General features: G+C 44.8%; 1 protein-coding gene across 1 annotated transcript; it reads left to right on the top strand.

The window, feature by feature from the left end:
- Window positions 1–1,054: 1,054 nt before the first annotated feature.
- Window positions 1,055–13,832, top strand: LOC129554878 (glycine N-acyltransferase-like protein 2). The gene is made up of 6 exons (XM_055424184.2): window positions 1,055–1,257; window positions 4,289–4,405; window positions 7,267–7,374; window positions 9,411–9,537; window positions 9,632–9,809; window positions 13,064–13,832. The coding sequence occupies exons 2-6, from the start codon at window positions 4,328–4,330 to the stop codon at window positions 13,470–13,472; spliced, it is 900 nt and encodes a 299-aa protein (XP_055280159.1). The 5' UTR covers window positions 1,055–1,257; window positions 4,289–4,327; the 3' UTR covers window positions 13,473–13,832.
- Window positions 13,833–15,444: the final 1,612 nt, after the last annotated feature.

The following is a 15,444-nucleotide window of genomic DNA, read 5'->3' as shown; positions in this document are numbered from 1 at the left end:
ACTGTTCAGGCCTCAACTATCCACAGTGCGATCTTAACTACATAAAAAATTTACATTTCCTGGCATGAAGTAGACAAACAATTTTTGAATTAATAAACTGTGTAACTGTGAGCAACTTTGTTAACAAGTTAATCACACAAAATTGCAAATATGTAAAAATTCTTTCATAGGTTGTGTGAACAATATTGATTCAAAAAATGAAGTTACTGAAATAGGCAAGAGGGAAAAGAAAAGAAATGGTGCCTTCCTCAGCAAGCATGTAGATAGCGAGTTCTAAATCCTCATTAGTGGTTTTTAATATGTTGCCTGAAGTGAATGCGGTAGGTTTGTAAGGAGATATGACCTTGCCAGGGGTGACGGGTCACTTACTGAAGAATCATAGTTTCATAACAGATCCTGGTCTTTGGCTTCAGCTCGAAGCATTAACGTTGGCTAGCTTTGTGACCTCAGGGAACATGTTGCTTTTCAACATCATCTTCCTTGTTTGTGGGACAATGACATTTGCCTTTCTCTTTTCCTGAATGATTAAAACGTCTCAAGTTGGTTTACAACATTCCAGAAAATGGGTACGATTTTGATGACTTATTATCCCTTTCCTCTATTTCAGGGTCTCCAAAATGTTAAAGTAGATCAAACACTTTTAGGAATTTTTAAAATTTAATTTAACTTTTAAAATTAATTATATATCTATATATATATTTTTCGCCATGCCATATAGCTTGAGGGATTCGAGTTCCCCAACCAGGGATCAAATCTGTGCCACCTGAATTGGAAGCAAGGAATCTCTGGAGGTGCTGAGTTCATAAGAGCTTGATAGTCACAAGGCTGAGTATTTCAGAGCGAAGCCAAATTTTCCCTCTTCTGTTTGCCCAAATGATGTATTTGAATATTGCTGCAGCTAGGTCATTTTTGCAAATTACCTTATTATTACTGCTTTGGATTAGCCAATTGGCTACAAACTCTAGTGTGGAACCTGTGGTGGGAAACTTATAAATGTAGAATCTGCTTGGCACGGAACATGTTCCCAGTCTTCCTCTGGCACACAAAGCCGCTGATTTCATTCATGTAAACAAACAGGACATCCAGTTTGCTCAATAAGAACCCACAACTTGGAGCTTTATGCTCAACAGGGACAACGTGAATCAGGTGGGATTTATTGTGTGTGAGACTATTTGTGGCCTTTAGAGACATTTCTCCACTGTCACGCTGAGCAACTGCAGAAGGTGCTGCGCAGACAAGGCTACAGAGAAGCTGCAGGTAAGGAGAATTGTTCTAGACCGCCCAAGTCTTGTCTCTTCTCAGCCTTTCGACTAATTAGGATCCTATTCTAAAGAATGTGTATTTGTTAATTCATTTTACAGTCCATGGAATTCTCCAACCCACTTTAGTGGGTTGCCTTTCCCTTCTTCAGGGGGTCTTCCCAACCCAGGGACTGAACCCAGGTCTACCACATTGAAGGCGGATTCTTTACCAGCTGAGCTACCAGGGAAGCCCGATTCTAGAGAATGTGTATTTGTTCACTCATTTCCCCCCTGCAAACCTTGGAAGAGCACTCACCAGGGTCCCAGGGTTGAGAACGAATTTCTCAAGAAAACTGTAGGTCCCTGTAGCTAGAAAGTCCTTTGAGAATAAAGTATTTTGAGTACGAAGCCAGTGTTTTGAACTGTCAGGCTTCTTGGATCCTTTCCCTGAATTATAAACTACTGATCGACCCGTGCCTTTCCCTGCCACCCTCCAGGTACCCATAGGAATCCTGAGTAAATAAGAAAGTCTGCATACCCCTGGTCTTCAATCCATGCTTTGAAAGTGTTACTTGCATAGCAAATGTCTTCCTTTGAGTGCTGGGCCACGCGGCTAAGATGAAGCTTTACTCTTTCAGGCTGCTTTTTGCCAGACCTCGCTCTGCTTATTGATATATGCGGCACTTGACTCACAGATGTTTCTCTCCCTCGAAAGCCTGCCACATTCTGCTGATGGCTCTGACACCTGCAGCTCCCAGTCCCTTCCCGACTCCTATTCTGTCGACTCAAAGCCTACAGCCACCTATCCAGAGCTGATCTACCCCTGACCCCTCACCTCTAACAGCCTCATCCCTCATTCCACCCCCTATTCTATGAATATATTCCCCCGTCCATTGCCACTGCTGTTCTTTCAACCTCATAAAGTACATTCATCCTACGCTCTTGACATCTTTCCCACTTGGTGGGACCTGTCTCCTGTTTTACTTCTTTCTTTCTCTCTCCTGAAAGTAAAGGTGTTAGTTTTGCTCAGTTGTGTCCAACTCTTTGCGACCCCGTGGACGGTAGCCGGCCAAGCTCCTCTGTCCATGGAGATTCTCTGGGCAAGCATACTGCTATGGGTTGCCATTCCCTTCTCTTCTCCAGGGAACCATTCCAACCCAGGGATGGAACCCGGGTCTCCTGCACTGCAGTGGGTTCTTTACCATCTGAGGCATCAGGGAAGCCCCTTCTCTCACCAAGATCCCACAAATTCAGTTTCGAGTGTCATCACCTCATTCTCAAATATTTACTTTGCCGCTTATCTTTTTTGCTGCTCTAAGCCTGGAAAATCTAAGCCTAGTTTGTTTCAGTCTGTCTTTTCTGCCTTCGTCTCTGGGTGCTGAGCTCACCCGTGTGGATAAATACCCCTTCCAAATGAGGGTTTTCATCTAAACCTTGTCTTAAGCAATGCTGGGGAATCCCTGTGTGTATTCCCAGTCTGTACTTTTGCTAATGAACATCAGAAGTCATTCAAATCTTATTTTCCCTTGCTTGAATTTGAAGATCTTCTAATTTTCCCTCAGGTATATATATATATATATATATATATATATATACACACACACACACACACACTTACACACACACACACATACAAGCATACCATCTGTCACTTTGCAAAACATATCACATACATTTTGTGATGACATAATCCTCAAAACAGCCTACAAAAGAGCTATTATTATGCCTCTTTTGTAGATAAAGAAAGTGAAGCTCAGAGACATTCAGGTAAAGTGACCTGCCTACTCCAGCGATCATGTTCTTGACCATGATTTCCATTTGTTTTGTTTTGGCTATATGCACGTATGGGCTTCCCTGGTGGCCCAGACGGTGGAGTCCGCTCGCAGTGCAGGAGACCTGGGTTTGATCCCTGGGTCGGGGAGATCCCCTGGAGAAGGGAATGACTACCCACTCCAGTATTTCTTACCTGGAGAATTCCATGGACAGAGGGGCTACCGTCCATGGGGTCACAAAGAGTCAGACACAACTTAGCAACTAACACTTTCACTTTTTTTCCCACACACATATGGGGCTTCCCAGGTGGCGCTAGTGGTAAAGAATCTGCCTGCCAATGCCGGAGATGCAAGAGATATGGGTTCGATCTCTGGGTTGGGAAGATCCCATGGAGAAGGAAATAGCAACCTGCTCCAGTATTCTTGCCTGGAAAATTCCAAGGACAGAGGAGCCTTGCAGGCTGCAGTCCATGGAGTCACAAAGAGTTGGACATGACTGAGCACACGTACACACATACACAGGATGTTGGATTTTTCAGGATTGTTAAGATTTTAAAAAATTTGCTGCCTCTCCTATAAGCCATCAAAATTGCTTGCAATTTCTTGTATTTGTTAATTTTTAGAAAATATGGCTACTCTTGTATAATGTCTTTAAGTATCATCTATTCCTTGATCGAGTACATGGAATATATATTATATAATTATACATGCAGCCAGATATTTGTGTGTATGAGACTGAAGAATGTTCATAAGCGTGTCTTACTGATATACTACATTGTTTCAGAATGAATCTGAGGTGAGTACTAATTTGGGATTATATCACATCTCTATTTTATGACTTGGATATTTTCCTGTGTCATTAAATCCATTTTGAAGACATCATTTTAATGGCTACCTGGTGAGCCATCGTTTGGATATGCCATCATTAACTTCACCAATTTCCTATAATGGACTTCGGATCATTTATAAATTTACAGTATCATAATACTATGGCAAATTTTCTTATATTTACATTCTTATAGGTGTCTACTATTATCACCTTGATATGAGTTCCTAGAAGTGGAATTATTGAATACAAGGTTTGCTCTGTTCTCAAGGTTGATAACATACAGTTCCAGTTTCTGGGTTTTGCCAGGTGGTACTTGGGCACATCCTTGGATTCGATATTGTACCTCGAGCAGCGCATGGCTGTCCTCGGGGACTCCTCCTTCTTGCTCTTCCGGGATGCCTGTCTCAGATCTCCAGGGGTTTCTGTTGGTGTGTTTCTTTCCTCAGATTGTCTTCCTCAGGGAAGGGGCTTGGGTGCTACGCAAGATGCTTGTGCTTCGTGAACCCCAGCAACTTCAGATTTTGTATGAATCCTTGGAAGAGAGCACGCCTGAGTCCTTGAAGGTAAGGGAGTAGGGGAGATGGGGGAAGAGAGGACTTTGGTGTGAAGAAGACAGACTCGGGCTCAGGACGCTCCAGGGCAATTGGAGGCACAAGTCCCAGATTCCTTCTGCCCGGACTGTCTTAACACCCATGGCCAAGCACCTCCTTTACTTCCCTGGGGATTCTTCAGTATCTTTTAAAAAAACTTTTCATTTTGTATTGGGGTATAGCTGATTACTCGGAGAAGGCAATGGCACCCCACTCCAGTACTCTTGCCTGGAAAATCCCATGGACGGAGGAGCCTGGTAGGCTGCAGTCCATGGGGTCGTGAAGAGTCAGACACGACTGAGCGACTTCACTTTTACTTTTCACTTTCATGCATTGGAGAGGACAATGGCACCCCACTCCAGTGATCTTGCCTGGAGAGTCCCAGTGATGGCAGAACCTGGTGGGCTGCTGTCTACGGGGTTGCACAGAGTCGGACACGACTGAAGCGACTTAGCAGCAGCAGCAGCAGCAGTGCTGATTAGCGATGTCATGGCAGTTTCAGGTGAACAGAACAGGGACTCAGTCATACATGCACAGTACCTTTTTAAAATTAATTTTTGTTCATTTATCTGCGCTGGGTCTTAGTTGCGGCATGCGGGGTCTAGTTTCCTGACCAGGGGTCGAATCTGCTCCCCGCTGCATTGGGAGCTTAGGGTCTGAGCCACTAGACCACCAGGAAAGACCCTACAATATCTTTTGAATCAATTCTGCTGCTGTATTTAGTGGATTTCCTTAACTGTCCCAAGCTATTGGTCACCTGTAACTTGATAACCAGAGTATCTATATGACACACATATGATCATATCACTCCCTTGCTTTAAAATGCTAGTGGTGATGGAGAACAGTGTGGCGATTCCTTAAAAAACTGGGAATAGAACTACCATACGACCCAGCAATCACACTCTTGGGCATACACACCGAGGAAACCAGAATTGAAAGAGACATGTGTACCCCAATGTTCATCACAGCACTGTTTATAATAGCCAGGACATGGAAGCAACCTAGATGTCCATCAGCAGATGAATGAATAAGAAAGCTGTGGTACATATACACAATGGAGTATTACTCAGCCATTAAAAAGAATGCATTTGAATCAGTTCTAATGAGGTGGATGAAACTGGAGCCTATTATACAGAGTGAAGTAAGTCAGAAAGAAAAACACCAATACAGTATACTAACGCATATATATGGAATTTAGAAAGATGATAACGATAACCCTGTATGTGAGACAGTAAAAGAGACACAGGTGTATAGAACAGTCTTTGGGACTCTGTGGGAGAGGGCAAAGGTGGGATGATTTGGGAGAATGACATTGAAACATGTATATTATCATATGTGAAAAGAATCGCCAGTCCAGGTTCAGTGCATGATACAGGATGCTCGGGGCTGGTGTACTGGGATGAACCAGAGGGATGGGATGGGGAGGGACGTGGGAGGGGGGTTCAACATGGGGAACACATGTACACCCGGGGCAGATTCATGTCAATGTATGGCAAAACCAGCACAATAATGTAAAGTAATTAGCCTCCAATTAAAATTAAAACAAAAAATTTAAAAAAGCTATGTTATCCCTTGAAAAAAAAATGCTAGTGGCAGTTCATGCCCAAAGCATAAAGCCCATACTCCTTAACTGGATATACAAATGTTTATCAAAAACGTCTCTTCGTTTCCCAACATGGAAGATGTACTATGCGTTTCGATCACTGACCCCTCACAGTTCAGCAGGTGGGATCGAATCTCAGCACCTTCAAGCCTCCAATCACGCGCCTTCTCCTAACAGAAATTGCCTGTCTTCCTCTTCTCTTTGCTTCACCAGGTTTATTTATTTCTCATGGTCCGGTTTCCACGTTGGTTTTCCTGTGCGTCTCCCGCCGCTTCTGGGCGGGCAGTGACTTTGCCTGTTCGAGCCCCCACCTGACCGTGTACACAGACCCGTCAGAACATGCTCCGTTTAAGATTAGACTGTGCATCTCTGTGCTCTTGTAGACTTGAAGGCAGCAGCCACATCATATCCACATTTGAATATGTGAATTCTCCACATTTGACACAAATTTGATATATTCCTTTCTTTCATTAACAGACAGCTAGTGACTATATCGGAGAAGGCAATGGCAAGCCACTCCAGTACTCTTGCCTAGAAAATCCCACGGATGGAGGAGCCTGGTAGGCTGCAGTCCGTGGGGTCGCTAAGGGTCGGACATGACTGAGCGACTTCACTTTCACTTTTCACTTTCACACATTGGAGAAGGAAATGGCAACCCACTCCAGTGTTCTTGCCTGGAGAATCCCAGGGACGGGGGACCCTGGTGGGCTTCTGTCTATGGGGTCACACAGAGTCGGACATGAAGTGACGCAGCAGCAGCAACAGATGCTGAATAAATGGCATGGTATTAACATTTAAAATAGGAAAAATATCAATAGTATGTAGTTTTCAAAAAATAAATGAATACTTTAGAGAAGCCAGTTCATTTGTTATTAACTTGGATTTTTGGGGATCCTTCCTGCACCGTTTTGCAGTATGTCTTTGGACGAATAGTCCAACGAGCCATCTTGGAAGCACTAGTCCTGCCGGTTCAAGTCTTTCTTTTAAAAAAAACGTTTATTTGGCCCCAGGCCTCAGTTGCAGCATGTGGAACCTTTCACCGTAGCATGTAACCCTTAGCCAGGGATCGACCTGGGCCCGCTGCACTGGGGGCTGGAAGTCTCAGCCCCTGGACTAGCAGGGATGTCCCCATCAAGTCCTCCTAACTCCTGCTTTTACTTCCCATGCCACAGGCAAGACTCTGTCTCAAAGAAAACTTTCATCCTCTCCTGCTTTGTTTTTGCTCTTGTAGGTGTATGGCGCCCTTTTCCACATTAGAAACAAAAACCCGTTCAACCTGGAGGTGCTGGTGGACGCCTGGCCAGAGTATCAGACAGTCATCATACGGCCTCAGAAGGAGGTAAGACCCCTGGCTCCTGAGGGTCAGGTCACTCACCCTCAGGACGGGGATGAGGGGCTGCAGCTAGGGGCCGGCGGTGGGCGGGGGTGGGGAGGGGAAGGATCTTGACACACCTGATTCATGCAGATTTGGGAAGGGTTGCTTGGAGAAGATGGAGAAGGCAATGGCACCCCACTCCAGTACTCTTGACTGGAAAATTCCATGGACGGAGGAGACTGGTAGGCTGCAATCCATGGGGTCACAAAGAGTCAGACACAACTGAGCGACTTCACTTTCACTTTTCACTCTCACGCATTGGAGAAGGAAATGGCAACCCACTCCAGTGTTCTTGCCTGGAGAATCCCAGGGACGCGGGAGCCTGGGCTGCTGTGTATGGGGTCGCACAGAGTCGGACACGACTGAAGCGACTTAGCAGCAGCAGCAGCTTGGAGGAGAGGGCAGGAAGGTGAGGCAAAGCGCAGGAGTAGACCGCAGAGCCAACAGTCCAGGACCTGTGAGTTGCTCTAGAGTTCCATTCAGTCAGCTCTCTCCCATCAAGACTCCAGTCAGAGGCATTCACCTCAACCTAGATGCCTGCGGTTGGAAATGACCAGGAAGTGTTTTTCTTTCCCTGTGACTCAATAACCGCAATCCGACAGTGCTTTGAGCAGTGCTGTGTGAGGTGTAAGACCGCTGCTCTCCGAACACAGAAGGTGAAGTTGACAAAAATGACTCTGTCAGAGGTTTGTGAAATAGCAGATGGCATGTTTGTTTCATAAGAGTGTCTTCATCTTTCAGGGGAGTATGGGTAGTGAATCCCATCCTTCCCGGAGTAGTGATACTTTAACAGCCCCCGTCGCCCTTACCCATAGAGAGAGTCATCAGGAGTGTTAGAACACAGCGTCGGCGAGCTAGCAGCAGGGGGCAGACAGGCGGCTGGGGGCACAGCAGGCCCTGCACTCCAGGTGCTTCTGTGGGCTCTGGCACCATGGCTCGGCGTAGGGACTTTTTCCGTCAGTGCTCTGTTCTCACGGGCACACCGAGCACTGATCACCATGCCAGTTCCAGAGGGCTGGCTCAGAACCTGAAAGGGTCAGTGGCCCAGTCATTTCTGACTCTGTGTGACCCTAGGGACTGTAGCCCGCCAGCTCCCCTGTCCATGGGATTGTCCAGGACGGAACACTGCAGTGGGGTGCAGTGCCCTCCTCCAGGGATCTTCCCGACCCAGGGACTGAACCCACATCTCTTACGTCGGACGTCTCTTACGTCGGACGTCTCTTACGTCGGACGTCTCTTACGTCGGACGTCTCTTACGTCGGACGTCTCTTACGTCGGACGTCTCTTACATCTCCTGCACTGGCAGGCGGGCTCTTTGCCACTGTCGCCACCTGGGAGTTCACTTTCAGAATTAGCTGAGGTGTCACCTTCTCAGAGAGCACGAGCCTGGACCCCAGCCCTGTTCTGCGTGCATCCCTCTACCCCTCAGGCCCCCACTCTTTAGGCCTTTAACACGCGCTCTTTCTGCTGCACTTCCCACCTCAGACACTGTGACTACTTGCCCGTCGTCCCAAAGGCAGCTGACTCGAGGGCACCCCCAGGAAGGAGCCCCTTCCAGTGGCTTATTCTACAAGGGAGTCCAAGGACATTGCCTGCACCGCCACCAACAGAGCCTAGCCAACAAATTAGTCTCTAGTACTCTGCTGCTGCTGCTGCTGCTGCTAAGTCACGTCAGTCGTGTCTGACTCTGTGTGACCCCACAGACGGAAGCCCACCAGTCTCCCCTGTCCCTGGGATTCTCCAGGCAAGAACACTGCAGTGGGTTGCCATTTCCTTCTCCAATGTGTGAAAGTGAAAGTGAAGTCACTCAGTCGTGTCCGACCCTTAGCGACCCCACGGACTGCAGCCTACCAGGCTCCTCCATCCATGGGATTTTCTAGGCAAAAGAGTACTGGAGTGGCTTGCCATTGCCTTCTCCGAGTCTCTAGTACTCTGCACATAGGCAAAACATTTTGTGAATGATCTCACTGTGTAAATGTGGTTGATGCTTGTCACGTCAGGAGATGAAGGATGACCTGGATTATTACACCAACACTTACCACGTCTTCACCAAAGCGCCTGACAAGTTAGAGGAAGTCTTAGCGTGCCCGCAGGTCATCAACTGGGAACAAGCCTTCCAGATCCAAGGTAATTGCTCTAAATTAAAGCCGAAGCCGTCCCAGTTAACTTACAGTGGCTGTGAAAGGGGGTGAAATGATGCTTGCTGTTCTCCTCTCCCCAGGTTGTCAAGAGAGCTTGGGCGAGGCGTTGCAAAAAGTCGCAGCTTCCAAATCAGTGCAGGTGGATTATCTGAGAACCATCCTTTTTGTGTTTGAAAAACCAGCGCTCGCGGCATCGAGTGGTGACAAGATGGATTTGATGAAGTTTTTAAAAATTCCTAAAGTGCTTGAAGAGAGAAGGTGAGCTTTTTACCTTTTGCTTCTGAAATTTCGTATAGAATAGTTCAGTTGCCCTATGGGCCAGACTTGTAAATGTAGGATCTGAGGCTAAATTATAACGGTGTTCAGAGCTGCACAGGTAAGAAAGGGAACTGTGTTAGGGAATGCTCGCTGAGCGTGGGCAGGAACTTCGTTAGAGAAGGTTCTTTTCCACATATCAACTTCCTTAGATCTCACAAGTTTGCTCCCGGAAGAATACTGGACGTCACGGTGGAATTGAAAAACTTTTACTGAAACTATTCATTTTTTGACCAAAAAAAAATATAAAAGAACACTTCATACTATGCAAAGTACGTGTGTGTGTGTGTGTGTGTGTGTGTGTGTGTGTGTGTGTAGTCGCCAAGTTGTATTTGACTCTTTGTGACCCCGATGGACTGTAGCCCTCCAGGCTCCTCTGTCCATGGGTTTCCTGGGCAAGAATACTGGAGTGGGTTGCCAGTTCCTTCTCCAGGGGATCTTCCCAACCCAGGGATCAAACGTGCATCTCCTGAGAATTCTTTACCACTGAGCCACCAGGGAAGTCCTATGCAAAGGATACAAATATGCAGAGTAAACAGTGAAGGCTTGCCAACGTGCATTTCCAAACTCTTTCTGTCCATGTGTAGAGACTCTTAGCATTGCTGTTGGAACTCTGTATGTGTGAGTTGCTTTGTTAGTTTTTTTCTCAACAACATGTGCATGACTATACTGCAATTTACTCTTTTCACTCAGCAATGTGTTATATATATATCATCTTTCACGTTAGCTCGTACAAGCATCCTTCAATTATTTTGACAGCTGCATAGATTACCATAAGAGGGAGATGTACAATTCTGTATTTACACACTTGATTTCTCTCCAGTTCTTCCTGATAACAAAAATTCTGCAATAAATGTCTTCACAAATAGATCCTCGCACAAGTTGTATATGTATTACTGAAAACTGAACTCCTAAAATTGAAACACCTGGGTAAAATAATATGTGCATTAAATGGAAGATTTTACCAAATTGGATGGTGTGCATGATGTATGAACATATGATAGCATAGCATATGAAAAAACCCATCCTGCCGTAGGGACATGGATAGATTTACTATGGTACAGTTGAAACGCTGGAATAATATACAGCCATTAACAAGAATGAAGCAGCCCGCTGTGAACTAATAAGGAAACAATTCCAAAAATATATTCTGAAGCAACAGCAACAACAAAAATAACTTCTTAGTGAAGCAGCAACATCAGCAGCAACTAAGATGGGCAGAACCGTGTAGCCAGCGTGTCATCACAGTGGAGCACATCTAAACTTCCGAACGATGCCTCTGGAGAGTGACATAAATTCATCACAGCGCTCGCACTAGTTGCCTCTGGAGAAGGAGAAGGAGAAGGAATCAGGGAAAAAGGAGACAATTATTTTCCACTGATATCCATTTATGCTTAATAATTGTATCGCTACATCAAAAAATAAACAAAATCTAAATACACACTGAATAGGCAGCTGGGGGCACAGGAGGCCCTGCACTACAGGCGCTTCTGTGGGCTCTGGTGCCGCGGCTTGGCATAGAGACAGTTTCTCTCAGTGTTCTGTCCTCACGGGCCCACTGAGTGCTGATCACCGTGCCAGCTCCAGAGGACTGGCTCAGAACCTGAAAGTGTCAGTGGCCCAGGCATGTAATTGATTTAGCAACAACTAAATTACTAATAACAGCAGTCAATTCTTGACGTAGAATTGATTTAGCCAGGAGAGTCAATAATATTTGAACCGTGCCCTGGCTCAACTGTGTTCCCATGAGAATTGAAAAAGAAATCTTTGCATGGGGAAAAATGGTAAACAGGGATTAAATACTACTTGATATTATAACTGGAAATCTGGCATGAAGTGCCTGTCCTAAGGCAGTTCTTTATTTCCTCTAAACCCAAATTTATATTTGGGTATCTTGCCCCTCTGGGTTTAACTGTAGCACAGGAGGAAGGCAGGTGAGGATGCTGGAGATCTTGGAGGAAGTAGGACCAGAGTCAGTTTGAGGATGAGAGAGAGAAAGCCTCACTTATGTGTAGACAGTTGAGAGCCCTTGTGACGCCACCCAATGGCAAACGTGAAGTGACTTTGAAACTGACAAGTTCCTGGAAACTCTTCCTCCTTGAGAAGGGGTAGAACTTCTTTGAGATCTTCCTTCTGCACCAACCACTCCTACCCACAGAAGATGTTATTCTGATTTTGCAGATGAGAAACTGCAGTCTCGGGTAACTTGTACAACAATAGAATAAGGGCTAAAACCCTGATTATTACCACCAAAAAATCCCCAAAGCCGATGTCCTTTTTTCCTATGTTTCTGCTCCTGAAACTGCGCTTTTGTACGTCTCTAGTGGTATGTGAATTGGAGAAGGAGGTGGCAACCCACTCCGGTGTTCTTGCCTGGAGAATCCCAGGGACGGGGGAGCCTGGTGGGCTTCCGTCCATGGGGTCACACAGAGTCGGACACGACTGAAGTGACTTAGCAGCAGCAGCAGCAGTGGTGTGTGGTGATGGGTTTTGGGACACGTGAAGCCATAAGATCAACATGGCTCTCATCTCCCTGTGATGTACATTTTGTTGAAATAGCTGTTGGAAGAAACAGTATCTTGTGTATTTAGATATTTTGTGAAGTATAATTTGAAATCTACCTTTTTAAATGGAAGTATAGTTGATTTAATCATATTCATTTCAGGTGTACAGTATAGAGACTCAATATTTTTTAGGTTATATTTCATTTAAAAGTCATCTCAACATAATAAATATGTTTCCTTGCACCATATATCCTTGTAGCCTATCCCTTTTATACGTCCTAGCTTGTACCTCTCAATCCCACATTTTTGATACAAGAAACTTTAAAGAAAATTCAGCCACATGGAAGGTTTCACGGCTTCCAGTCCTTGCTCTTTTAGGAACATATTCTGTTATTCTCCTTTGTTGGGGTGTTTGGTTGGACTTTTTGAGATATGCTATACTACATCTAGCTGACTCTCTGCTATTAAATGTATCATAAATGACCGAGGATTGTCTCACTTTCAATTATTTGGGAACATTTTGAACAGGCATATAAATAGTTGTGTGTGTGTGTGTGTGTGTGTCTGTGAGTGAGTGTATATCTATTTCTTCCTCTGGGCTGTGGATCCTTAAGGAAAGAGAGGTGTCACATTTTATGCAATCCTGATGTGTTCTAAATGTTGGCTGAATAAATGTACATTTTTTCCTGACAGGAAAGAAACTTTTCAGACCATCTTCTTGGATGTCTCGCATGCAAGGCTGGTGAATGAGCACTGGGAGATGGGGAAAAATGAGAAGAGCTTGAAATATGTTGAACGCTGCCTCCAGAATTTTGCAGCATTTGGTATTCTGAGTTCAGCAGGGAACCCCATCTCTTGGGTTCTGACAGAACAGTCCTGTGAGATAAGAATGGGTTACACTTTCCCCAAATACCGAGGCCAAGGCCACATGTGGCAAATGGGTCGTCACAATATAGGATATTTTTTTTCAAAAAACATGCCTTTTTATATCCATGTGGCAGAAGATAAAGAAAAAAGTCAACGGATATTGCTCAGTTTGGGGTTCAAGAATGCTCTTTGTGGCTGGCATCAGTGGAAATGCACCCCGAAGAAATATTGTTGATGGTACTATTGTCCATTTCAAGTGTTTCTTATCAGGGGAAAAAAAACATCAGTGCAAACAGATATGGTAGTCTGCATGAGCAACAAACAACATCCGGTTATCTGGGGCTCAGGCCCTGCTCAGGCCATGCTTCTGTAAGAGCTCTGTCTCCTTTCTCTTGTATATTACAGAACAGTAGAAGCTCGGCTCTTTGCTGTCATGTTTCTCCTTTACGGTGAGAATGTCTTAGAGTTGAAATTACCCAATGTCAATCACTAGTACTAACGTATCCCATTTTCTTCTTGGAAGAAAACTTCTTTCAGGAAAGAATTCGCTTTTTCACGCTTCTAGTTTGAAAATAAAACGTCTCCTTTGAAAGTCTCTTCTCTGGTGTCCTCTTCTTCCTACAAAGTTTCCCAAAGGATCTTTCAAAACACTTCAGCAGCATCGCTTTTGGTCTTGGGTGCCCTCAAAAGTGCTTTGAGGTAGGTTCTGTACTGAATTACATTATGTGGCCATCAGTGAAAGTTTGGTTTTCTGAATAGCTTTTTATCACAGAAACTTGGTTGAGTTGAGTTGTATAGCATAACTTCATATTTTCAATAGGATTTTAGGTCTACGCTGTATTAGCTTCCTATCATTGTTGTAACAAATTACCACAAATTTAGTGACTGATGATCCAGTGACATGAGCTACCGTATGATCCATCAATCCTGCTCCTGGACATATATATCCAGAGAAAACAATAATTCAAAAATATCCATGCACTGCAGTGTTCATTGCAGCACTATTTACAATAGCCAGGACATGGGAGCAACCTAGATGTCCATCAACAGAGGAAGGATAAAGAAGCTGTGGTAAACATGTACAGCGGCGTATTGCTCAGCCATAAAAAGAAAAGTAATGCCATTTGCAACAAACTGGATGGACCTGAAGGTTGTCACACTGACTGAAGTAAGCCAGACACAGAAAAAAAAATATCACATGCTATCACGTATACGTGAAATCTTAGAAAGGGATACAGATGAACTTATCTACTGAACAAATAGAGGCACAGATCCAGAAAGGAAACTTGTCATTACCAGGGGATAAGGCAGGAGAAAGACAAATTTGGAGATTGGGGTTGACATACACACACTGCTGTATATAAAATAGATAATAAGGACCTGCTGTAGAGCGCAGGAACTCTACTCAACACTCTGTAGTGGCCTACATGGGAAGAGAGTCTAAGGAGGATGGACATGTGTGAACACGTAACTGAGTCGCCATGCTGCACTCCTGGAATGAACACGAAACTGCAAATCACGCAAATCCACTAGACTGCACTAAAAACTACTTAAAACATTAGTGACTGAAAGCAACAATTGTTGCCTTAGTTTCTGGGAGTCAGAAACTTAAAATGGGTCTTGAAAGTGAAAGTGTGAAAACATTAGTTGCTCAGGCATGTCCAACTCTTTGTGACCCTGTGGACTGTAACCCTGCAGGCTCCTCTGTCCATAGAATCCTCCAGACTAGAATACTGGAGTGGGTGGCCGTTTCCTTCTCCAGGGGATCTTCCTGACCCAGGGATCGAACCCAAGGCTCCTTCATTGCGGGAGGATTCTTTGTTTTCTGAGCCACCAGGGAAGCCCTAAATGGGTCTTATGGGATAAAAATAAGAGTGTTGGCAAAGCCAGCTTCTGGAGTCTTTAGGGGAGAATCTATGTCCTGGCCTTTTGAGCCTGAAGAAGTTTTCCACATCCCCAGGCTTGTGATCCCACCTCACTCTACCTTTTCTCTCTACTTCCATCATCTTTCCATAGTCTTCTCTTATGTATTCTAATCTCCTTCTGTGTCCCTCTTACAAGGACGCTTGTCATTGCCCTTGCAGGGTATTTGGTCCTATCCGAGAAGTTTATAAGACATTTGGTCCATGCCAAATGCTGGGAGAAATATCATTAACCTCAAATATGCAGATGGCACCACCCTTATGGCAGAAAGTGAAGAAGAACTA

This window comes from Moschus berezovskii, chromosome 14, assembly GCF_049115385.1.
Source record: "Moschus berezovskii isolate FMDL1 chromosome 14, NW_MosBer_1.0, whole genome shotgun sequence".
NCBI lineage: Eukaryota > Metazoa > Chordata > Mammalia > Artiodactyla > Moschidae > Moschus > Moschus berezovskii.
This window is presented reverse-complemented; position numbering and strand designations above follow the sequence as displayed.

Bases quoted from the DNA above. Each gene is read 5' to 3' on its own strand.
- LOC129554878 (XM_055424184.2), top strand. From the start codon at position 4,328: ATGCTTGTGCTTCGTGAACCCCAGCAACTTCAGATTTTGTATGAATCC. The intron at 7,375-9,410 runs GTAAGACCCCTG...TTGTCACGTCAG, and splicing joins TCATACGGCCTCAGAAGGAG to GAGATGAAGGATGACCTGGA. The intron at 9,538-9,631 runs GTAATTGCTCTA...TCCTCTCCCCAG, and splicing joins ACAAGCCTTCCAGATCCAAG to GTTGTCAAGAGAGCTTGGGC.